Source organism: Hetaerina americana, unplaced genomic scaffold (genome assembly GCF_022747635.1).
Source record: "Hetaerina americana unplaced genomic scaffold, ioHetAmer1.1.p SCAF_3, whole genome shotgun sequence".
NCBI lineage: Eukaryota > Metazoa > Arthropoda > Insecta > Odonata > Calopterygidae > Hetaerina > Hetaerina americana.
The window spans coordinates 30766387-30793454 of record NW_027286874.1 but is presented as its reverse complement, the minus strand read 5'-3'; the positions used below and the strand labels follow the sequence as shown (position 1 = coordinate 30793454).

Sequence of the window (27068 nt, the reverse complement as noted above, 5' to 3'; positions counted from 1 at the left end):
TCCGTAGTATCTACTCAGTCCAACTAGCTGCTATTTCCTTCTAGCTACCTTCTACCCAAATAAAGACCTCTATCTATCTATCTATCTAGCTCGCAGCTCACCCGTGCCGGCGGAAGTTACCGTGAATGTAGAGAAAGGAAACGGCCTCATACTTTTCTTCGCCTTTTGAATATAACCCGTCTGAATCAAAACGATATGGTGATATCCAAAACGTATGAAATCTAAAATTTCAATATTTTTCCACGATAAGTACACACTCCAAACTGAAGGGAAAGAAGTTTCTCGTGTCAAAACTACCCCTCCTAAAAGGAACTTTCAACGTTGTCCTTGGGTTTTAAAACTTCGTGGAATAGACCGTTGAAGTCATGAAGTAGTAGTGCATACTAAATGTTTTGAAATAACATGCTCTGATATAAAATAAAACTCACCAAACGAACATTTCTACTATCAAAGTTTACCCTATTTATCGGGACTCTTTGAAATCATGCCAGACTTAAATGACCACATTAAAACCTGCTTGACGATAAAAATGATTTAACATTATGGAATTGCTGCTGTGTTGAACAAAATCACATGCAATAGCACATCAGTGGAGGTCACGCAAGCCGTGCTGGGAACGAGAATCCGCGAGGACTAACGGGCTTTGCTGGACAGGACCTGCCGAAATTGCTCATCTCCTCTTACCCCACCCAGCACAGGATCAGTGATTTTATTCCCAGTGTGAGGTGTACGTATCTTGCACTTTTCAATCTCTTAGATGACGTCGAAAAATCCGACGTGGACGTAGCAGTCATTATCCAAGGGCTACACTTTCCACTCAGTATTTTGGGCTACCAATTTAAAAGAGAAGTAACAGGACCTTGAAATTATAGCGCTCCTTGAAATTCCTTCTAGTCAGGAGCGAGATAGGAAATTATGGTCTAGAGCGCACTGTTTTAACGTTACAAAGAGCGGTATCCGTCGCGTCTACTTTATGGGATGAATACCTCGACGCCCCTACCCATGTGTCACCAAAAGTAAAAGGAAAATCCATTTCCTTCAACGTACTGATTGTAATGGTATTGTCTGATGCCATGAGAAATCCAATTCCGATATTTCTGTAGGATGGAGAAGGTGATCCGGTTGTCGACTATCTTATTACAAGTGCATGAGTGGAAGAAGTTTTCTGAAATAGAAGGCACCCTCCACAAGTACGAGTTAAGTCCTTAAGATCTTTCTAGTGAAGCTTTAATCTTACGAAGGCTCCTCAACACGATTTCACATCACAGAAAAAATGTTATTGTACCTGATAGGTCTAAGAAAATGCTCCCAGAGCTACTTCAAATGCTCACCCTTTTCCGGTTATCACTGTCCCAATGGCTACTACTAAAAGGTCGTTTTAGTCTTGAAGAGGGAGAACACGTATGGTAAACGAGGTCTTCCTTGGGGAAAGAAAGATTACCGTGGCTGTGCCTACTCCTCGTATTTTATTTGATTTTCAGATATTGTCTAAATATACTCCCATTTAATATGCTTTCCTCTCGCAGCTAGAATGAACCCCATAACGAAATTGAGTCCACGCAACTATAGGACTGGGCCACATCGGCTGTGTATCGTTCCCGGCAGTGGGAGAGCCAAGGCTTCCGCGGTCGTCATATCCAAAATCCTTGCAAAGATAAAGTGACAGCAACAGCAGAGAAGATACGGAAAGAGGTCTGAACTAGTTGGAATAGAATCATAAAATTTTGTAGACAGGAAAATCATAGTATATAAAGGGAGAGTTCGAGAGAGGAAATATAAATGTTTATGGATGAGATGGAAGGATGGCGGCCATTACTGGAACGGTATTTATAGAGTGATGTACTGCGGAGGGGAAGAGCTGGCGAGGGATGGCAATAATACCGGGGGACAGGGTAGATAGAAACGTAGTAAACATAGAGCAAGCGATTGATATAATCCCATCAGTAGAAGTAAAAGCAGAATCCGCGAACTTGGTCTTAGTTCAGACTTAGATGCCACCGATCAATTATATAATGAGGAAGAAGTCGATAAGGTTACACGATCAGTCAGAGGAAATAATTGGGGGTATACCTGGCAGGAAACATTTGGTGATGAGGGGGTTTGGAAGGTGACGATGGGTGAAGGAAGAGATGGTAATGAGGAAAGGGACTACGGTTTAGGAACAAGAAATGATCGCGAGGAGAAAGTAATGGTTCTGTAAGAGTCTGGGGTTAATCATGACGAACACCTGGTTTAGGCGCCACAAAAGGCGTAGGTTTACACGGAAATACCTGCAGATTCAGGAAGATCAGCTAGATATATAGTATATTATTGTAAGGCACAGATCTAGGAAAAGCGTGATCATTTCACAGGTTCCCGTTAGCGGATGCGGGTTCAGATCATAATTGAGAAACAATGAAGTGCAGCTTCAGATTCGAAGAGATGAAACAGGGAAGACGGTTTGGGAAATAGAGTGCAGAAGCACTGACAGGAGAATCAACAGGCTGTTCGAAAATAATGGGCGAGGACATGGAGCTAGGTTCTACAAAAGAGAAAAAGGGAACTTATCAACAAAGAAATTTAAAGCCGCAAACAAAACTATAGGAATAGTGTTAATAGGAAAAATACAAGAAAGCCATTGACTGCGGTCGAAATGAATAGTAATAATGTAAACACAGATTTAGGTAAAAGGAAGTATAAAGAGTTAAGTAAAAACCTTAGGATGGAAACTAACAGAAAAATGCTCGGTGGAAGACACCTTGCGAGGGTTCGGAAAGGGTGAAATTCGTGCGTTACACAGGAAGGTGAAAGCACTATCAGGAAGTGAGACGAAAAAATCCTTGAAAACAATTAAAGAAAATTCGGAAATATTATTATTTGACCTAGGGAATATTCAAGAGAAATGGAAGTAATACATGTATATATGATAAGGATATATAGAAAGGGTATTAGGGAATTAAAATCCATGAAATCCACGGGGGTGGACAACATTCTCGGGGAACTACTTTAAGGTTTAGAATAGGTGGGATGACGATTTCTATGGACTAATTCGTAGCATATATGAGGACGGACATTGGTCAGAAGATTTTATCAGACAAATGTTAGGCCTAATCCTAAAAAGGGAAAGGCAGCTATGTGTGAGGACTAGGAAACAATAATTTTCATTTAGCACGCAGCTAAAGTGGTTCATGGGGTCATCAATAAAGAGGATGGAGAGCAGAGAAAATGATTAACTAAGGCTTGATTAGCTTGTGATCAGAGAGGCCACGCGTAATGATATCAGTAATGAGGTCACCAATAGAGATGAACAGATAATACAATCATGATGCATTTGTCTGTTTTTTAGATTTCGAGAGAGCGTTTGATAGAGTGAATAGGGTAGAATCATTGCATGCATAGCAGACAATAGGAATAGATTGAAGGGATAGGAGACATCCGCAACCTGTAGAAGTCTCAGACTGCTCAGCGTCAAGTAGGGGATGGAGAGCCTGGATGGGCAATGTTAGGAAGCCAGGTTTGCGGATGGAAAAAGTTGAACTTCAAAATCGAAGGTGATAAACAACAGAGTACGTTCCAAAGTAATGCAATTGAATATCCCGTGCCGCTCCTATTGGTTGGAGTGAGACCGAACCACTTGGAGTAGAGATTTGCCGCGAAACCAGTCTCGGTGCTCTTCAAGCTGTGGAAGCGGCAGGATATCCGTTATTGTAAACCTATGCACGCCGAACGTGTCACGAAAAAAATGGAATAGACGATCGAGCGGAAATTTCAAGTGAACTTTTGCAACGTATTGAAAACGAACCTGATTATTTGGACAGTGTCATCACTGGTGATGAAACCTGGGTTTTTGAAAGCGACCCAGTAACAAAAAACCAAAGCTCTCAGTGGCACACCGACCAGACCCCTAAGCTCAAAAAGGCAAGAATGAGCAAATCAAAAGTGAAAACAATGCTCATTGTCTTTTTCGACATTAAAGGAGGGGTCCCTAAGGAATTGGTTCCTCAAGGATAGACATTTAACGCTACCTACTGTGTGGATGTGCTGGAAAGACTCCGAAAAAGGGTCATCAGGTCGAGAAAAGACATCTCCGTTACCTGGTAACTCCATCACGAAAATGCGCTTCGCCACAACGCGCTACGAGTCCGCGAGTTCTTTGCCAAACACCAGGTACCAACGCTTCCCCACCCCCCTATAATCCTGACGTCTCCCCAGAAGACTTCTTTTTGTCCCCTCAGATTAAGGCGCCCCTGAAAGGAACCCGTTTCCGTCCATAGAAGAGATCCAATCAGCCGTGACGAAGACCTTGCGAGAGGTCCCCGAAGGCGAATTTTAGGGCGGGTACCCGTCATGGCAAAGTCGCTGGAAAAAATTTGTAGAGGCCCAATGACAGTAATTTGAAGAATTTTAAGATTTAGTGCAAATCTGTTCAATAAATTACTTTGAAAAATATATACATTACTTTTGGAACGTACCCTGTAGTGTGTGTATAACAGGTGGAACATTTTATCTATTTCGGAAGTGTTTTAGACCAAAATGGTCAAGGTAATTGTAATATAAGCAGGCGTATTGTGTTAGACATAGACGTCACGCGGAGTAGGGAATTTATGGCTGGGACGTTGAGTTAAGAACAGATAACTGAAAACTTTGACATGGAGCGTTTTTTTAAGGAGTAGAAATATGGTAGTTGAAGCAAGATGGTCCACGTAGACTGAAGGCTTCTGAAATGTGGGTTTGGAAAAGTATGGGATAGGTAAAGTGGATGAAAAAGTTTACAAATGAAGAACCACTTAGAATTGTGGGGAAGGAAATGGGATTTTTTGGAGAAATGCAAGGGTGATAGGAAAGGTGAATGGGGACCATTTCGGCTGGCGATGGAATGTTAAAGACATGACAAAAGTGAGAAAACTAGGAGGCTAGGTAGGAAGACAAAAAATAGGCAAATTGGACGGAATGAAGGGAGGTAAAATGTATGCAGAATTGAATAAGGGGTTATTGCCGTGTGAGGTGTCGGACCGTGTCTCGGTAGGCGAGGCCAAGAAATGTAGGGCTATTAAGTTTGTGTACGATCAAAAATTACCTTAAATACTATACTAACAAATAATAACAAGCTACCTATAATAAAACATTTGAAAGCTTAAGCTCTTCTTAACGTCTGTGCACTATTTTTCTCTAGTTATTTCAGGCTGGATTACTGGGAGATGTCAAATCTTAGAGAAGGAAACAATATATTACAAACCTCACTTTGAATCCTTCGACACTTTCCAAATGACAATTATTTTCATTCAGCAATTTTTCAAGCTCATCGTTTTCCATGGCAATATCGCGATAGATTTTGTCAAGCCTCTTTTCAAGCGATAGATTATCAACCTAGGCAAACCGTCGGAGATTAGACAAGTGAATTGATAATTTGTGAATGTTTGTTCAAAACGGAATATGACTTACATGAACTTGATTTATGGACATCATGATCTTTTTAACTTGGCCGTCGGAAGCACTGTTGACTGGCCTTTGAGGACACTGTAAAATATTTCCAGTGACGATTAGCTAATAAGGCTTAATCCTTGCCTACATAGAGGCTAGAGTATATGTATATGTAATTACAGTGAAATTTCGTAGTTTGTGAAATGCTACATGACGGTAAGTCATAACACGTGGTTTGACTTATTACGTAGTAAGGAAATTCGTCCGACAACCTCACTATTAAAATTGAATATTTACCAGATTTTTTAGTAAATGTTGAGCTCTATCGTAACTATATCTTCCATGTCATCATTAAAAATTAAAAATTTAGATACTAAGGTAATCCTCAGTGCTTAAAACTCATTTTTTTCACTGACTTTTAAGAGAGGTTGTCTTAGATAAGAGGTATCTACCTATTTTAAAGGTAGATACTGATCGGCCCTTAATATTCGTGTATTTAAAGTATCCTGAGAGCTTCCCATTTATTTCTTCGTTGCTGCTACCTGCCTCCACGCTGCCATAAAAGTTAACTCCCTTCCTTTACCTCGTACACCAGACATTCTCCCCTCTGCGAGGGCTGTCAAGGAAGTAACTAATGTTTCGGCTTAGCGTGGCGATAGGTAGGGTTGGAGCCACCATCTTGGTGTCTAAACGTTCCTACACACAGTACGTATCTGACTGTGGTTCTTATACGATACTCACTGCGAACTATTAAAATATGCGCTGCATCAGAAAATCCCGCGAGTTGTCAGCGGTAGCTGTTCAGAAGGTAACTTACATTTTGACATAAAATATGAAACTAGTGCCAAGAAAAATTTTTATTACATACATTTGAAAGGCAAATTCTTAAGATATTTTTCTATCCAGTCGTCATTTTAATTGAGGCATTTATTATAACGATACAAAAGCTTTTCAATTCTGTCTCCGAAGAAATCTGCTGCCTTACATTTTAACCACTTATTTACACCAGCACACAATTCTGCGTCACTATCAAAGCCCTGTGTTGCGAGCCACCTCTAGCGAGAAAGATCTATAATACTAAATTGGCAGTTTTCATGAATTTTTCGTTGATTTTAACCGTCAGTTCATCTATCACAAGGCTAGGGAGACCACTGCGGTCCTCGTCGTGAACATTGGTGCGGCCATTTTTAAACTGCACCACTGCCCCACTCCGCCTTCACTCATTATTTCGTCTCTGTACACTATGAACTTCAATTGGCTTGTGATTTTTTCCCTTACTAACCTAATTATAGATCGCGCTTCACAACTCGTGGGATTTTCTATTGCAGTACACATTTTAACAGCTCGCAGGGAGCAAAGTAGAATAACCACAGTCTACACACTACCACAGGAGGATGCGTACCGAGTGCACGGACGTTTAGACACCAAGATGGCTCTACCCACCGCCACGCTAGCCCGAAACATACAGTAAGTTACTTTCCGGTCAGCCCTCGTATCACGCACGGCCTGTCAATATTTCCTCCATTTACTTTCTCTGCCTTTTCATATTTCCCTCAGTAACTTCCTCTCTCTCCCCACTCTACTTTAGAATTTGCTGCCTTCATTTCTGTTAAAATATTTTTTCCACTCTTCTTCGCATCCACATCTCACAAACCTCTTCTCATCTTTACCCAGTGTATTCGTCCAAAATTTCCTTCTTCTTGAAAGTGCCCTCTCCGCTTAAATATCCTTTGCCTCTAAAATACTGGTCACGTACATGAACTGCTCTATCTTCTCTAATTCATTTCCTCCTGCTTAAATATTTCAGTTAAATTTCCTATTTCTCGAGAATCTCATACTTTTGTTGTCTTGTGATGAATCCTAATCCCATACCTCTAGCATTTTTCCTATAAAGCACTCAATAATAGCTGCTTTCCCCTGGCTGTCTGACTCACTAATGCTTCATCTGCACGCCTAAGTAACTCAATCATCTCGTCGCCAAATTTTATTCCCACCTCCAGCCCTTCCCATTATATCCTCGGCATTTCTTCAGCATGTCTGTCGAAAAGTATCAGCGATAACGGGTAATCCTGTCTCACTCCCCTGTCAATCACTGCCCACTCCGATTCTCCCTCTACTACCCTTACCTGTTTCGTCTGATTCCTATACATATTACGGATAATTCGCCAATCCCTACGGGAGTCCCCATATTTCGCTTTATTTTGATTAATGCCCACGCGACGCGGTCGAACTCCTAAACAAAATTTACGAAGCAAGCAGACGCATCATGATTATATTCAGTGATCCTATCTATCAAATTCTCATTGGCGCGATGGCGTCACGCATACCTTCCCCCTTTCTAAAGCCAAGCTAATATTCCTCCGGGTAGTTGTTTTCGCCATTTTCTAACCTTCAATTTATGATTCTGAGAACTACCTTTGCTGGATATGAAATTTAACTTATTGTCATACAGTCCTCGCATGCAGCTGCCTTGCTTTATTCGGACTTGGGATCAAAATTGACCAAGGAAACTTTTCTGTTTACATTTCTTCGTTATAAATACTGCGTATAAGTTCAAAGAATCCATTCCTTCTATTTTATCCTAACCATTAAGTAATTCTGCAGGCATGTTATCTATTGTTGTCGTCTTGTTCAACTTAAATCCCTGTTTTTTCTGTGCCAAGAACGATATTTTCTGTACCTAAGAAACCCCGTGAACGTTACTTTTCATTTCTATTTATAAATTGGCTCGGATAATCCTTTACCATCAACCTCTTCATTTTTTGTATTTTTTACACTGTCCCTGAATATCTTCTGGCTCTTTTAATAAATAATATGCTTTATCCCTTATGGTATATAAAGTTTTTACCTTTCTACCTGACAATACCCTTACCTTCTTCGACAGGGGTTCTCCCTTCTCTTGTGTCTATAAATTTGCCATACCCTCACACTGATCTTTTCACCACATTTCCTCAGGTCTATTGTTTTCTCGCCAAGTTTTTTACATAGCTCTGTTAATTCTACTCTTCGTTTCCGTGTTTACTTTCTTCCAATTTCTTCTTTTATTCATTCTCTGATGCATCTCTCCCATGACCCATGGCTACTTAATTCTCTTATTCTCTACCGCTCCTATCGTTTGCTCTGCTGCTTTCCCTATGCTATCCTTACGCTTCACGCACCTTTCCCCAATTGTTTCCAGTCCTCTATCCTCAATCTGTTTTTTATTAACTTTTTTGCTACCTCTTCCTTTTTACTCCCATTAAAAACTTCTAGGTTCCAATTTGGCGCTTTCCTACTCCTCGTAATTCTTTTGAATATCATAATGCATTTCTTGACAGCAAAATTATGGTCCCCGTCTGCATCTGCACCCGGGAAGTTGTGTCGGTTGATGACCTGTTTCTAATTCAATGACGAGATATTCTCTAACCGGCGTTTGCCAATTTCTCTCGCCATCTTACATGCATACCTACGCATATAATGATGTTAGAAGAAGCCATGTGGAGCACTAGTAAATCAATCTTCTGAAGTAAAGAGTAAAGAAAATAATGAGAAATGTTCTACTAATTCCTCGTCCCAATTTCGGTTTAAGTTGAAGTCTCATCAAAAGAAGGAATCCATGGTGGTGACTGACATGTACATGTGAGGAGGAGGAGCCGGGCAACGAGAATGTGAAGCTCTGTTTATACCTATCACTGAAGATATCGGTGCCCAGAGTTTCTGATGATGTCACAAATGTGATGAAACCAGTCATAAAATAATAACATTTGGATATATCTACAAGAGACTTCACTAATTTCTTAACAATATTGGTGTTTAGGCTCCCGTTATCAAATCAGCCGAAGTGCCAAATGAGCAATAAAGAAATCGCGCAATTCTTGAAATAATTTTTCTCAAGAAAAAACAGCAAATATTTCCTTCGCCTGCTTCTGATTGTATGAGATACAGTAATAACCCAGGAATTTTGAGTTTTCATTCGGAATATATTCATAGAAAACTGAAACATTTTATTCACACAGTGTTCAACTAGTTGAGAAACATTTGAAAACTCCCCTTTATTCCCGCCCTGGTTGAGTACATATTGCTCGTTTATGGTGACATATGACATTACAAAAACGATGAAGCAGGCGACGGAACTTAAGGATTTTTTATACCGTTAAATTAGTTGAACAGAATACATTTTCAGCTTTCTATACATTTCTTCCGGGTTTTCCAAAATGAGGCCTAAAACTCCTTGCCTATATTATTGAAAATTTGGGTTTATGCAATTGTCAAATTGTTATATCAGTGTTCAAAGCCTGATGAAAAGGTTGAAGTGCTGTTTTCGGACTAATGCAAAATAAATAAATTAGTTAAGCCACAACAAGCCCGCGGTTTGAGAGAAAAAAATCTTGATAGGATGCGATAAAATAACTAGTAACGCTCCGTGCATACGATAATAAAGAGAGCATACGAGTAGAAGAAAATGGCGCACAATCAGATTCATAATAAAATATATTTGACTAGTAATGGTGAGACCAAATTAGAAAGAAAAAAAGAGAAGTTTATAGAATGAAAATCAATATTCATTGAAATTGCTAAGTGTAATAAATTAAAAGCTGGCTTCAAAATATTGAATGGATTGTTGCTTATCATCACGTGAGTTAACATACAAATATGCAGCGGCCTTTTTTCAATGCTTCTTTCAGCAATATGCTATCACCATTAAATTGTGAAATATGAGCCTCTGTCACACTGATAACCTGAATTGAAAAATGTATACAAATGAATTTATAAAAATTTTAATCAATAATTGAACATCTGATGGGTAAAAAAACATATTTTGTGAAACCTGATCAACTTTAAGTAGATAAGATACCAGCAGGTCATAAATTTAGAATAGTAATTTATTCATTTAGGTATCTAATAGTTTTAAATAATAAGAACACGCCTAATAATAAATTTGCGGCAAACATTGAAAACCGTCAAAATTAAGAAAACTAAACCTATAGTATGTACATATTTTGACTCCACAGAAAAAGACATCAATCCAAACCTGCTGAAATACATCCTTAAAGTATGTCTCCGGTTTCTCTTTGTATTCAGACCACTTGAAATGTGGAACCAATTCAATTATGTCCTTTTCATACTGCTTGAAATAATTCTGCATCTTACATGTCTCAGCATTGTACCACTCAATTTCATGATTGGCCACAGATTCTTCCTCCAGGATCATTTTTCTTAATCTCTCCCTCAAGCATTCATCTGTATATTCTTTATACCGCCTGATTTCTTCATATGCTTCGTCATAAGCAGCTTTTCCGTAGCATCTTGCTTCTTGGATGAAGTCTTTTAATCTGTCCTCTTTCCTCGCTTTACCTGTGTCATCATCAGTATCATCTGTTCCCTAAGTGAATGATGTAGAGAAAGAAGTATGTTACCATACCATTCGAGTAGGAAAAAAAACGAAATGCGCTAGAAGTTAAAAGTGGCTTTGAATAAATGAAAAAAACTCCAATAGCCGTAAACAGTCTTCAGCCTGTTCAACAATCTTTAGTACGCTGAAGAGGGCTACTTTTTGGCCGGAATACGCGTATTCGTATTCGCCTTTCTTATTCCTTTCCCTATTTACCCTTTCCATATCCTTTGACTTGTGGCGTTAGCCAACTAATCTCATTAGTACTTTATTTTGCAAGGTAAACTGTTTACGGCGATTGGAGTTTTCTGATGCATTCAATACTACTAGCCGTAAGAGCTCAATTCCATCAATATAAAAAGTGACTATTTGGTAATTTCTCGAGTCTACAGCCGTAAAATACTACCTTTTAATATTTTTTTTCTGAACCACCCAGTTCTTGCACACTTCCTTTACTATACTCATGTATTGTTTTATATACATGATGTACTGTGCCTGATACTCCAAATACCCCTACTTTAAGAGTCTCTTCAACCACATTCACCCATGACTTCTGCGGTCTACCTCTTCCCTCTTTTAGTACTAAGTGAACTCTACCATCACCTACCAAACCGACCTTCGGGTTGATTACTGTGTTAATGGATTTTTTTATTTGGACAGCGTCATCGCTGGTGATGAAACCTGGGTTTTTGAATGCGACCCAGGAACAAAACGTCAAAGCTCTGAGTAGCACACCGACCAGCCCCCCAAGCCCAAAAAGGCAAGAACGAGCAAATCGCAAGTGGAAAGAATGCTCATTGTCTTTTTTGACAGTAAAGGAGTGGTCCCTAAGGAATTAGTTCCTGAAGGACGGAAATTTAATGCTACCTACTTCCTAAATGTGATGTAAAGACTCCGAAAAAGGGTCATCAGGACGAGAAAACACATCTCCGCTACTTGGCAACTCCATCACGAAAATGCGCTACGAGTCCGCAAGTTCCTGGCCAAACACCCGGCACCAACGCCTCCCCACCCCCCTATAATCCTGACGTCTCCCCAGCAGACTTCTTTTTGTCCCCTAAGATTAAGGCGCCCCTGAAAGCAACCCGTTTCCGTCAATAGAAGAGATCAAATCAGCCGTGACGAAGACCTTGCGAGAGTTCCCCGAAGGCGAATCCTAGGGCGCGTACCGGTCATGGCAAAGTCGCTGGAAAAAATGTGTAGAGGCCCAAGTATAGTACATTGAAAATTTTTCAGTGTTATTGCAAACCTGTTCAATAAATTACTTTTGGAATGCACCCTGTGGCTTAGGCCCAGACTTAGCCGATGGCGAAATAGAAAGGGCCTTAGGGGATATGAAATGAAATAAGGCCATGGGGGTAGAAAGCATTTCTAAGGAATTACTGAAAGGTTTAGAAAAAGGTGGGGGGATAAGTTTTTATGGACTAATCCGCAGCATTTATGAGAGAAGATTTGGCCGGAAGGTGGTTTCCCTTCAAAAAAGGGAAAGCCCTTATGTGAGGACTACAAAAAACAAGTTTGAATTCGCACGCAGCTGAAATGGTTCTCCGGATCATCAAACAATTGATTTCTCAGGGGATGATCAATTTGCATTCAGGAAGAGGAGAGGCACGCGTAATGCCTTAAAAGTAAAGAGGTCACTAATAGAGAAGAATATAGAATACAATTAGGACGTGTTTTTCTGTTGCGCAGATTTCGAAAAGGCGTTTGATAGAGTGAATTGGATGGAATTAATAAATGTATTGCGGAAAGTAGGAGTAGATTGGATGGATGGGATACTTATCCACAAGGTGTAGCATAGCTCAGACTGCTCCGGTGCAATGGAGAGTCTGAATTGGTATTGTTAGGAAGATGAGGGAGACAGGAATATCCATTATTACCTGTGCTCTTCAACGTTTATGGAAGGAAATGGGGCAAGAGGCATTGGAAGAACGAGATAGGAATGAATATCGATGGTGAATTTACAAAATCAGTTAGGTTTGCGGGTGATCACGCTTTAGTCAGATCACGCTTATTCAGCCAAGGAGTTGTAAAGATTACTCAGTACATTGGGAAATAAATGCAATAAGTATGGGATGTGTAAATGTAAATATAACGAAGGTTATGCGGTTTTCTAGAAACAGAAGGAATGATGCGGCATTAAAGAGGGAGGGGAGCTTATTCTAATGTTGGATGTCAGGTTGTGCTTTGTTTAGAGAGGCAAGCGAATTTTCGCTGTACTGTTTGGTAGTTTCTGTCCCATCAATACCTGCCTTCACCGGTAGAACGTCGATAGTAAAAATAATTGTTAAAAAGCTTAAATTCTTGGAGTTCAGCACTATCATTGGTCCATAGGAATATATTAATTTCGTGGTATGAATGTGTTACACCGATATTAAAAGTTCATCAAATACAAGTGTTCATCAAATAAGCCATTATTTTCCTGCCCCTTTCCTCCCCAATTTTGTTTGCCTAAAGTTATCTCCTCCATCACCCTTCTAGCTCCCGTTCAATATCACATCGCCAATCAGAACGGTTTGCATCCCCGTTTCCTGCCTCCTTTGACTTTATCCGAACTACCGTCTTCCCTTGCCTAACATGTCTAAAACTTTTGTTTTTTGTTTTCCTCTCCATCAATTTTACCTTTTCAATTCATCTCGACATCCGCATCTCAAACACCTCCTAATCTCTTCTTTACAATTATTCCACGTCAGCAATCCCCTTCTTTTTGAAAAAGCTAATTTGCCCACACGTGCATAATTCTGACGATAATAGGTGTATGATTAGGCTAATCCTCAAACAGTAATCACGGAAACTGATATTAGTTTTCCATGATTTTCCGTGGCTCTTTTCGTACATTTGATGTTGGAAGCAACCTTATGAGGATCGTGGATCATATTGCATACATCCATTCATGGATCAGATGGGAGAGGTAGCCGTTCTATGGTCTTTAACCGATATCAGCGCCAGTATCTAAGAAACTTTTGTGTTCCAAAATAGGACTGACTTTCTAATTTTCCATTTGATAAAATTTATTTACCACCGGGCTTCAATGTATTACATCATCATCAGGACTGATAGTTTCCCTGCGGTACGCCAGATGCCACATTCACAAAATCGGAATTCCATAAATAATGTTCTTTGTTGTTTTCAGAAAGAAAATCAGGAAACTAAATCACAATACTAGAAATTCTGGGTGGAGGAAATATTGAGAGTGGCCGGATTCCGTATTAGAAGGGAGAATGCTAATTTACCAGGTAAGAAGGAAGATAAGCTTTTGGGTGGCATGAAGTCAGGTAGAGAATCATATTTTGTAGAAGATACGATAGAACAATTTGGAAATAACGAGTATACAAGAGAAACACGTTATGTTTGGTGAATAATATCAGTTGATAACGACATTTCAAAACCTATCTTTAATATGTTTATTACCATTTAATAAATATCGCATTAATCCTCAAAATACTCCATCGATCATATATACCCACAGCTCCTCAAATTTTTAATGATGTTACAAACTTATTTCCGCTTTTAGAAACTTTTCCGTAGACATTTTGCCTTCTAATGCAATTAGTTTACTATCTCTTCTCAATAAATCCTCCATAACTCCTTTCAAGAGGCTATAACTCTGCATTCATCCAAAAGTGGCTAAATGGTCATTTTTAGTCTTAATCTCAATCATTCCGGCACCCTCCCGCAACTCTATTCTTTTACCCACTTCCAAAACTTCTAATTATTATCTAAAAGTTTACCGCTTTAGCTGGGTGGGTTTTGGACGAACACAGACTAAACACATTTCCGAGCCTGCACAAATACATTTTTGAGCCTCGCCTAACCTGACACCACACATTACAATAAACCATTCCTTAAATTCCCAAGATATTTGACCTACATTAGGTCTATTTTTATCCTCCTTTACGTCGTTTGCCTCAACCCAATTCCCTCTAACACCACAAAACTTCCTCCTAAATCATTCTGCATTTTTGCAGCATCCACCTAACGCATTGTCCCTTGAACTATTCATCAATTCCCTTATCTGTCATCAATGGCGACGAATTCAATAATACTTCTAGAAAGTCCTCTCAACTATATATACATTAATCTAAACCAAAAATTGTTTCACCAATAACATCCATTCGGAGATAACAAATGACCCTATTACTTTTTCATAGATATTCATTCTAATACCCACGCTACCATTAATGTTTCGTTATACTACTCGTATTATTCTTTTACCAAAGTCAAATTCATTCAAGACTTCTTTCAGTTTACTACCGAACCCATCCCTAATACTATCGTTCTCGCCATCAACTGGTGCATAACACACTACAATCATACTCTCCGAATGACAACTTTTGTATGATAACTTAAAATACATGCTATTTTAAACTTTGAGATACCCTCATTATCAGTCGAAGAGGAGGCAACTTTCCGTCTGGTGGTTGTGTGTAGCACATTTCTGGAAGGGTTGAATTTTTACAGATGAAATCCTCCAAGTAGTGTGCATATTCGTTCCTATTACTTTTGGCGTTTTCATCATTTTCATTTTCAAGAATGAGCTTATCGAGCCAAAGCTTGAGTTTCGTTTTTTCTGAAATAAAATGCCAAACACGTCATCGAATTCACAACTAGGAACAAATGCTTCTGGGAGAGTTTACGAAACTACCTATACCATGATTTGTTTTGAGGTTTTGCTCTAGGAGCGTATTAATTCTTTGTACTAATAATCTAAATTCATTGTCAAGCTCTTCCATTCTGAAAATGATGATCTATTCCAGATTTTAAAAGCTGTACTAATATGGTTAACACTCGGAGAAGTCTTGACAGTCCACTAATTATTGCTAAAGTTGTGTACGTAACCATAGCAACTTACATCAGCATCGAGGGGCATGGAAGAATATTCTTCCATTTTCGTGGGCATCATGCTGATTAAAACAAACGGACAGAAACAAAAAGATGAAAGAATAGAACCCATGGCTTCGTTCGTTCCACCGACCGTCTCTATTCAGATATATGTACATCAGGACATGCTGAGAAGCGCAGTCGATCGCAACTGTCGGAAAGGTCATTGCCAGTATATTTTGGGAATCGAAAGGGTTAATTCATTACCTTAAAAAAGGCAGAGCAGTTAGAGGCGAATATTTCTTCAACCTTCTTGACCAGCTGAACTCCTAAATTCACGAGAAGAGGCCTGGCTTGAAGAAGAAAAAAATCATCTTTCGTATTATTAATTAGCTTTCGTTAAAAAAAACCATGGGGAGCCGGTGGACATTTCCAGCATTTTCTTCACAACTCTGGTGCCGAAGTTGGTCAAGGGATAAATACATTGGGCAAATAAAGAAAAAAGTACACCTCAAAAAATACCAAGAAGTAAACCAATTAGCACCAAATAGGGTAGAATGGGGGGCTAAAGTGAACCAATCTTAGGATTGAACGACCAATGATGAAGAAAAAATTTGAGGAAGAGCTTTGAGGGAGGGACTTTACTGTGCACGTAAGGGTATCATGGGGTGAATCAGGATGAAGTGATAGGCAGGTGATTGACAAGGCGCATTATCGCTGGAACTTTTTTATAGGTATGTGTATGTTGAGGAAATATTAAGGGGATAGCTGATGCAGGGAGTGAAAGTGGGCGGCGCGGAACGATTAACTCAATTTTACAGATAATTAAGCAATATGATCAGGCGCTTTCCCGGCGTATTTGCTTCATGAATTTTTCTCGGGTCTTCCACCGGGTAAGGGGTTCCATATTGGCCGACGTTTCGATGCACGAGTCGGGCATCGACACGTTGGCCAATATGGAACCCCTGACCCGATGGAAGACCCGAGATAACTTCATGAAATTAAGCATTAATTAACCTGTCAACCAAGGGAAGCAGTTATTGCAGATAGGTCAACGGAAGCAACTTGAGAGGTATCCGATGAAGATTAATCACAAGTAAACAAAAGTAATTTAGATTATCGAGAAGTAGGAGAGCTAGGGCAGTAATTGAAGAGGAAAATGGGCATAATACAGGGAAATTATAAGAAAATTTTCTTTACCGAATGGAATAATTACAATAAAGTTTACCGATGCCGGGTCGCTAAGTAGAGGTGTAGGGAAAATATTAGTAAAGGAGAACAATATAAGATGAATGTATTTATAATACGAATAGATAAAGACTAGAGAAGGAGCGTAGCTGTAAGCACCTGAAACATGGTATTTGAGGCAAGGTGGGGCATAGGGGGTATCTTAATATTTTAATTATTTCCAAAAGACACTCGAGATAAAAACTTAATTTTTATTTTCATTTTTAAGACTTCTCTACATAGACACCATCCAGAGTTATGAATTTATCCCGGCGTTTCTTGACCTTTAGAAAGCCGTCATGGTAACATCAGCAAACTTAAACGAAAAATTTGTTTCACCAATTGATAGACGTCATTTGTGTTGTCAAATCACCAACCGCAATGATTTTTGAGTCCTGGAAATTATAAATAGTCGCTTGGGGCAAGATCGGTAGAATGGGGAGGATGTGAAAAAATTACAAAGCCAGATCGTTTTGATTGCAGGTCGCGCCGTGTTTGCTTCTAAATAGGAATCAGTAGCCGTGGAACCCAGCATGCTGACACCTTTGACATATGTAGTTCTTCGTGAATAATTTTCCACGCACTGCCGTAAATAAGATCAGTCTCATTAATAATCTTTTGGATGGTTGCTCTTCGGCCTATTAGGATAAAGCCCTCCACTTTCTTGACCGTGGCAGGATCGTCCGTGAGTGATGATCTTCCACTTTTTGGATCGCCTGTGAGGGGCATGTGATCAGTTTGAAAATACTTTTGCCGCCTCGCAACTGGGTCATAATATGGGTCATCATTTTCATAAATAGCCATGATTTCATCATGGATTTTCCGGGTACTGTAAAATTTCAAATGAAGGAAATTAATTAAACAGCTAGCCTCTATATTCCCCATACTGCGAGTTCTACGAAACACAGTGACTTCAATTTACGGTTTCCTGATACAAAACAAACCAACGTTAACGGCAGTGATTTACAACATTATGAAAATATGGTGCAATTAATATGCATAATAAATTTTATCCAGATATATGGGTTATGTCTTAGTAATAATTACTTAAATAGCATACCCCCACGTATTAGAGGCTTTTAAGATATGGGTAAGCAGAAGAATGAAATAAATAATTCGGGCAGAGATAGTTAAAAGGAGGTCTTTCATACGATGGGCCAAGAGGGGAAGGTTTTAGGGGAAATCCTAAAAAGTCAGAGAGGGTGAAGGAAAGATGTAAAGGTAGAGGGATTTTGAAGGCTGTCATAAAAAGGACAATGGCAGGTAGGGCTGGTAGGGGAAGTAAGAAAATGGGCTTCTTTGCCAGCAAGAAGGTAAACAGAATGAACGACGAACTGCTGTAGGAAAGGGCAAACGAGAAGAAGCCAAAGGTTTACGTAACAATGATAATTTGCAGTCCAAAGCCCTAATTTTCACAGGCATAATACCTTAAAATGAGCAATTCCTTCAAAACAAGCCAAAATATTTACCTTGAAGAAAAAATGATTTTGGCCCAGTGTACCATACTGGTGACCATAATATAATAGCGTTTAAAATAATTTTATTGGGAAGTTAATTTATACAACACAGGTTCCAAGCTTACTGAAAGAAAATTTTTAATAATGAGTTACATTGTTAGAAGCAATTCTACAATCTCGCCTGATCCATCAAACGTTCGCCAAGTTATAATTTTTAGGCATTTACCATATCAGTGTCAGTATATTCGTCCAATGAATCTTACTAGTCACTTTTACTTTTAACTTAATCAGCCTTGGTCTACACATTGAGACTCAAAGGTCCACGAAAATTTCCTGTACTGTCCACGAAAAGGTTGCTAAAAAGAACGTAATACACGATTTTTCAACGGGAAAAGATTCCCGCCAACATTAGAATGAGCTTCAATGCCATCTCTTACAGGTATTTTCTACCATTTGAGTTCCATAACCAAAAAATGAAGGCGAAAGTGGAGAATGGTGATACAAATAGTGGCCAGTTATTTACGTCGTTAACAAAACTTAACCCTATAATAAGCTCAATCACCTCTGTGCATTAAAATACGTCCAGTAAAATGTGAACGCGAAACGGATGAATGGTGATCAACACAACGGCCGGTTATTTGCGTCGTAAACTTATTTCAGCTCCGTCTTAGACTCGAGCATCACATTGAAATTCATTCTGGAAAATTTACTGTGAAAATCTCCCTACATCTAATTGCTTCAAATATTATTGAGTTGCTCGGACGTCGACGAATAGTTATAAACCACATATTGAGAGTACTAACTGACAGAAGTGATGGACAACGAAAAGGTTACGCAAGTGGAACATGATGAAGCTGAACGCCAATTCGTCATTAACGCAAAAGAAGGTGGGCATTTAGCATAAAAATTTTATACTTCATTTCATGAGAACTCAGTACGCTACTGATTTTGGAAAGTTACAATTTGGCGTGACCGGAACATCTCGGAAGGTGTTGTTGAGATGTAACTACGGGAACGAAAATTTTCATGACCTTTATTTGATGAAAGGTCCCGGTGTTACGATTGATTATTTTTGTAAGTCATTTACTTTGTGTAACCTTGCAATCTATAACCCTCATAAGGTTGAAAGTAGCTTCAGGACGCAATACTTCCTAGTACAGTTATGTTAAGGGTGTACTTTAAAATAATTTAACTTCTTTGGCATCTTGAGCAGTTGAAACAGAAATTCGTTGCCCTCTATTCTATCTTAATTTCTTACACTTACAAACCACATCCATAGCGTCAAAATGCATTTTCTATTCCTCCCTCTTTCTCACCTTCCCAACACACTCTCGTTTGCCTAAGTCTTCCATATAGTTCTATCTCGTACCATCCCACTCCTTTTTTATGACTTTTCCGGATTTAATCCCACTTCCATTTTTTACTTTTACCCGTTAGTTTTCCAATGTATTGAAATAATTTTCTCTTTCTTCACACCCCCCGCTCATCAAAAAGCGTTAAGTCTACGCTCGTAGCCTTTCCTCAAACACTTATTCATAAATAATACGCTAAATATTAGTTATTATTATAATTTTTGATTATTTAACTAGTATGTACTTCCCTTCTTTTTGTTGCTTCATCATTGCTAATATAATTCTTCAAATGCAATAACATGGTCATTTTATTCCAATTTAATGCCCGAGCTTTATTGTTTACATCATTTACTTTATTTCTGCTTCAGTTACCAACTATGCCGTCTTACTTTGTGATGAAATCATTGTTATATTCCATGTTAAGTCACCAAAAATAATTGTTTTGACATTTTTACTTCAGATTTTGATTAAATCTGCTATACCAGTGCTAGTAACAAGTTGAGTAAAGACACTACATTTTATTAATGTATCCATTAGTAATAGATTTATTTGATTGCCTTGCTAAATAGAGATACATTTTCGATATCCACTCTGAAGCTTTCAACACAGGCTGCACTTTCTGGATAAAAAATGTATCTCACACCCTAATCAATCATCAAAAAAACTGTACAATCAGAATACGATGATTCATGGAAAAATGTGCATGAAAACATAAAGCATCTGCTTTAGTCCTGCAAAATTCAGTTGTCTTAGCAAAATGTTTTGGAAAAGAGCAAATGAAAGGGAATTAGGTAATCCTAACATCTTGTTTTCTTAATGATCCTTAAAATATGTTCTTCATTCACAGGAATGAAAATAATGAATTTTTGATCACATATTTTTGTCAATAGTTAAAAATTTTAAGTAATTTTCTCAAAATGGCTAGCTGCCAAATCACCAATTTTAAAAATAGGTATGCCTGCTAAAGAACATATTACCTTAAAAACAATGGACTGAAACAAATTAATACAACTTTAAATTTTTATATTGTCGGTGAAATGTGTTTTATCATAGAGCAGAACACTGATTCTTTATTACTTTCTATATTACTTATATTCTCAAAAATAAAAAGTACCCACTGATAATGAATAGTTCTTCAATTATGTTGTAATATACTGTAAGCCAAGTAATTTACATATTTAATGAGTGTTTGTTATTACATTTTCTGGACCATTTTACGTGAATGCCATGAATGAAAAATATACAATGACTCCTGAACAGTATTTTGCATCTCCCAACTTGGGCATGTGTGTAGTGTCATATTGCATTAGCCCTGCCCCAATCATCAGCTCACCTAAAGCTTCACTATTAGTGTTTTGTGTAATTTGTGAATTAAATGTTAAATGACTCTCTGGTGCTAGCTCTTTTTCATTGTATATTACACTATCAATTTTTACTGGTAAGTTTCAATTGTAGGCAGGAAAATGGAAGAATCTATTTTTGTGTTGGAAAATAACCTAAGACTGTCTCAAATTCAGTTGTGTTTCAAAGAGGGCATTATTAATGTGGCAGATTCAATAGACAATAGTAGAACTATTTTCCAATTTGGAACAGAAACTTCTGAATAACTGAGAATAATTCATGTGGATCGTAAAATGGTATTTCTGGGATGTAGTTAATGGGTATGGTAATGGTATGATCTTGTGCTTTCCTGGCAAATTGCTGATTTGATCATCAGCCCTGAGGATGGAAAATGGCTCATTTTCCGAAATGTTGGCATCATCGATGGAGGAACTGACCTGGTTGAAGACCGGAGTAGCCTTTTCTGGGCGGGAGTAAATCTACTTCTGTAACACACTTGCCAACTTCTAGCATACATGATAGAAATATTACATCACAAGTTTTTTAAGTGATTGGTGATTCTCTGAGTGTATTGGAATACTGCCATGCACTATCATTGCAATACTGCCATGCACACTCACGATCTTTCTAATTGATGTATTCTTATCAATCCCTCTTTTTGAGTTTAACTCCTAATATCTTGAAGATACACCAATAAATAGGTACTCTTTACATTGAACTTCCTGCCTGCTTCATTATTTATATAACTTCTTTCATCTATTGAAATGTTTACTAGATTCTTAGTTTTTAATAATGCTTTTTATTCTTCACTGCTTTCAAAGCTTTATCCTTTCATTTTTCCATTTTTCTCATACCAGGAAAAGCAGCTCTGTACTATGAGTACACTGATGATAACACAGTGGATTTGCAGCACACATTTGTTGCTGATAAGTTGAGAGGAAAAGGATATGGTGATCTTCTTGCACAGGTTTGTTCAAAACATTTCCTGTGACTTGGTGAACATTAAAAAGATGCCATTTTTAATAAACCTATTGTATTTCAGGCTGCCTTGAATTTTGCCCTAAGAAACAAATTGAAAGTAAAACTGAGCTGCACATTTTTGAGTCACTATGCATTGAAAAATGCACTATCAAAAGCAAAATTTAGGATTCTGGATTAAAATGATGTAAGCAGGGAGCCTTAGAAATTTGTAGCATTTGTGAGTTCACTGATTGACCATGGATGAGTATATTGATATATTGAACTATTTTTGTAGAGAGAAATTCTTTCACACAGTGAGGAATCTAGCAAGGGAGCATTTAAGCAGGTATGAAAATTCAAGTATTTTGAAATATTATGCTGCCTTACCACTTCTTCTTTTGAAAAAAACGTCTGAAGCTGTGAAAGAATTTAAATGTCTAAGACTAGACCAAGAAGTTGGCCTTGCCGTAAATTTGGCATTGATTAGTTGCAGCCGTGTGAACAAAGAGTTATTTAATAGTGAGGAACTTAAGGAAATTGAGTCTCAGCTCAGTACTTCGCGAAAAAGGGCTGGAGAAAAGGCATTAGTCCTTGCTGTTACATTTTTCCTTCATTCGGAAAGGCCTAATAAAGCCAGAGAGTATGCAGATAGACTCCTTAAGACATTTCCGAATTCTGCGAGAGGCCTTTCTATATGTGGATGGGTAGAACTTGCTTCTGAAAACATTAATAGAAACCAGGTTGCCTGTGATTATTTCACAAAGTCTCAGAATATTTCAAAGGAAAACCTTGATTCTTCCTTGGGACAAGTGGTATGTTTACGATCAAAAGGAGATATATCTGGTGCTTTAGACATAGTGAATCGGTTAGTTTTGGAAAAGCCTGATATCTTGCCTCCTATTATTGAAAAAGCAAAGGTTTTTGTGGCTGGATATAAGTGGGAAGAGGCTCATGAGGTGGTGAAAATTATTCTGGGGTTAGATAATTCCTCCTTAGCCGGGCTGCAGATACAAATTTTATGTCTGATATGTGGTGTTGGCAACTTCTCAAAGGCAGCCATAGTCTTGAAGAAATTATTTTCTGAAGCAGAAAACTCAGAACCTTATAATGCAAGATTGTTTTCAGATATTGCTTACTTAATATCTAGAATTTGCGCAGGGAGTGAAGCTGTTCTCAGTGAAACGCTTAGATTTGCTGACAAAGCTGCTTCATTACAGCAAGAGAATTCTGTGTTTATGACAGAAATGGGATACCAATATTTAAAACAAGGAATGATTAGTGATGCTATGAAAATATTCAGGAGAACTATGAAAATTGATGAAGTATCATTGACAGCACTAATTGGCCTCACAAAGACTCATATGTTTGAGGGAAGTTCTGGTTTAGAACAAGCATTCAAAAACATAAAACTTCTTAATGAAGTTGAGGGTGCAAACGCTTCTCCAGAAATAATGCTGATGACAGCCATCATGAATAGATGTCATTGTGAGTTTGAGAAATCCAAGTATTTGCTTGGTAAAGCAGTATCTTTGCATTTAAAGGCTCTCAAAGGTTTAACAGTTTGCCCAAAATACTTGAATATGCTTAATCCTGACTTTCTTCTCGATGCTGCTTGTGAGTGTTTAATTGCCACACCCATGCCTTGTTTCTCCCAGAATTTTGACCATGAAATATGTTTAATATCCTCGCCTGTTCTACAAGCTGCTATTGATATATTAGAACTCATGGTTAAAGTTTGTCCAGGTATTAAGAAGGCTCATATACTGCTTGGTAGGGCAAAGTTTATGGCTGGAGATATTTCAGGAGCAGTAGCTATTATAAGCAATCTTCTTGGAAAGGAAGGTTCCGATGTTTCATCCTCCTATCTTTTACTTGCAAAAATATATTCTGAGACTGGAGACATTGAAAAGGCATCAGTGTCTCTTGAGTCAGGCTTGAGCTATGACTTTTGCTTGGGTCAACAATTATTATATCACCTTGTTAATGCACGTATACTCAAAAATAATAGTAACTGGGAAGGCACTATAAACACTTTGAAAAAAGCAGTTGAGGCATGCACTCTCAGTGGGAAAGAAGCTTGCTCATTTAAGATGCTTTCATTTAGTGATGAGGTTTCTGTATATTTGGAATTAGCCGAGTCCTATTATCTTGCTCAGAATGAAAAGGAGGGAAAAGTAGTCTTGGAGGATGCCTTAAACAAGTTTAAAGGCACTTACGAATTATCCAGAATCAAACTGTCACAAGTCACTATAGCCTTTAAAAGAAAGGAGAATGAAGAAGCTTTATCTCTTCTGAACTCCATCCCTCAAGATGATCCTTACTATATCAGAAGTCGACAAATTATGGCAGATTTTTATCTTAAAGAAAAGCACAACAGTGAAATGTATATGTCTTGTTATAAAAGCATTGTAGAATGGTGTGGTGGTACGTGTAAAAGTTATTTGTTGTATGGTAATGCATTGATGTCTGTTCAGGAACCTGAGAAAGCTATTGAGGCATACGAGCAGGCATTAGTGAAAGAACCAGGTAATAAGTTAGTGTTACATAAAATGGGAAAAGCCCTCATAAAAGCTCATCATTATGGTAAAGCAGTGAGTTATTTTAAAGAGGGAGCAAAAAATGGTGAAAAAACTGAAGTAAAATTTGATCTTGCTCACTTGCTTTTGAGGATGAAACAGTTTGAGCGTGCTGAAAAGTTGTTGCTTAATGAACTTGAGGAAACAAAGGGAGATGAAGTAACAGATCACTTATACCGCCTTCGTATGCTTATTCTTTTGGCACAAGTATATGTCAAACTGGATAAACATGAAAGTTCAATTGCAGCACTGCGTGAAGCCCTTGAAATTCAGCTGTCTTTAATGCGTAGATCTGAGAGTCCATTAGCAGCACAGGTTGAAAAAAAAGATGTAGTTGCGATTTGTATAAAAATTGCCCTCTTATATACTGACACAGGGAATTACAGAGAAGCCCTAAACTTCCTTAAAGATGCTCTTGTTCATGATTCAGAAAGTGTTGAAGCTTTGGAAGCGCTCTCTAGTTTGCATCTTAAATTTGGTGATCAAGAGCAGTGCCACTTGACCTCCTCATCAATTTTAAAAATTAGTTCCAAAAATGAACAAGCTTACATGATGATGGCAGATTTAGCCTTCCGTCGCTTGGATTTTGACACGGCTGCATTTCACTTAGAGCAGCTGCTGGAGCATTATCCAACCCACTGGAAAGCATTTGCTAAACTCATTGAAGTGAGACGTAGATCAGGGAGATTGGATGAGGTGCCTTCAAGGGTCTGTGGTGACAGTCCATCTGACACGGGAACACCAACTGGTTTGGCATACTGTAGAGGACTTCACTCTTGGTATACAAGAAATCCAACAACAGCACTCAATCATTTTCACCTTGCCAAAAGAGATACAGAGTGGTCATGGCAATCTATTAGAAATATGGTTGAAATATGTTTATATCCTGATGGTGATTGTTTACCTGGTGGTGCTTCAAATGATGGTGCTAAGCTAGTGATTGAAGGGTCAGCAGATAGTGGGATCACTGCAGCTATAGGAACTGTGAAACATTTGTTGGCAGAGCAACTTAAGTTTTGTCAAAATAAGGAGCAAAAGTTTCAATGTCATTTAATGGAAATAATGACATTGTTGGCATCAAGGGAGAAACAAAATGTGGAACTTGCTGTTAAGGAACTTTCAGCTATAGCATCTGTCTCAGATTCAAAAGTTGACCATGTAGGGGTAACACTAGGCTTAGCAACCGCTCACATTATGTTGCGTCAGGGATCTCGGGCTAGGAACCACTTAAAACGAATCGTACGCAATCAATGGAACCCTGAGGATGCAGATAATCTTGAACGTGTTTGGTTACTGCTGGCTGAACACTATTGCCAGTCAGGAAAAAATGAATCAGCTGCAGAACTGCTCCATCGTACTTTACAGCACAACAAGTCATGTGTGAAGGCTCTAGAATTGTTGGGGCAAGTAATGGAGAAATCTCAGTCGTATTTTGACGCAGCATCTAGTTATGAAAATGCGTGGAAGATGGGGATGAAAATAAACTTATCAGTTGGATATAAATTAGCTCAATGCCACATGAAAGCAAAGCGATATGCTGATGCTATTGATGTTTGTCATGAAATTTTAAAAAGCTTTCCAAGTGAGTCCCGCCTTCGTAAGGAAATTTTAGAAAAGTGTCGTCTTGCACTAAGGACTTAAGTATTGGGTCTACTGCATCAATGGCTTTAATTACAGGAAATGACGCACTGAAAATATTTTGAATGTGTTGAAAGTCTTTTATACACAATTTAATAAAAATGATGAATTAAATTTTGCCACCTGTCATGAAAGGTAGATGTAAAATGTAAGTGCAATTGTACCACATATTGTTTGCACACCTATTTACTCTGTATTTACTATTGCATTTTTGAAACATTTTAATTGTCACTTAAATAAATTTTCTAGCAATGAAATGTCTCTTAAGGCTTTTATTTTTTGAGTTATTTTTATCACCCTCACATAAACATCTTCATTTATGTGTTACCTATTCCATTTTAATTACTTAATGCATATGTGTCCTCACCTAAATTCAGTATGGTGTGAAGGAAACATAAAACAATGAACACAAAAGATAATAGAATTTCCATGAATTAAATGACATCTGGGATCTGAACCCAGGACCTTTCACTGTCCAGGTAAATGATCTTAAATTTTACTTGCTTACCCTTTTGTTCATCCTTGTAAGGTTTTCATAAATGTGTGTGGCTCTAGAGGTCAGTAATAAGGTGTAATTCTAATTTTATCCAAGCAACTGCTTTTGAAAACCAAAAATATTCATGTATGATAGCATGCAGTAAAAGCTCATTAAGTAATTTAATACTTATCAGTGGGTCGCGGTAGTCCAGTGGGTAGAGCATTGGACTGCTGACCGGAGGGTCCTGGGTTCGATTCCCGGGCAAGGCACTCTGGGCACCTGCAGCTCCATATCCACCCAAGCTAAAGTGATTTTTTGGGTACCAGGTCTTCCTGGGAAACAATAACCGGAACAGGGAAAGGAACTGGCCCCCTTACCCTGATGTGTGAATTTTCACATGCTGTATAGGGCTTAGTACTGGGTGATCTCTACCATCACATACTAAAC

The 27068-nt window shown here is 38.4% G+C and overlaps 1 protein-coding gene across 1 annotated transcript; it reads left to right on the top strand.

The window, feature by feature from the left end:
• Positions 1–18749: 18749 nt before the first annotated feature.
• On the top strand, positions 18750–26399 carry LOC139691010 (tetratricopeptide repeat protein 21B-like). The gene is made up of 3 exons (XM_071588723.1): positions 18750–19163; positions 21827–21936; positions 22012–26399. The coding sequence occupies exon 3, from the start codon at positions 22187–22189 to the stop codon at positions 26144–26146; it is 3960 nt and encodes a 1319-aa protein (XP_071444824.1). The 5' UTR covers positions 18750–19163; positions 21827–21936; positions 22012–22186; the 3' UTR covers positions 26147–26399.
• The last annotated feature ends 669 nt before the right edge of the window (positions 26400–27068 follow it).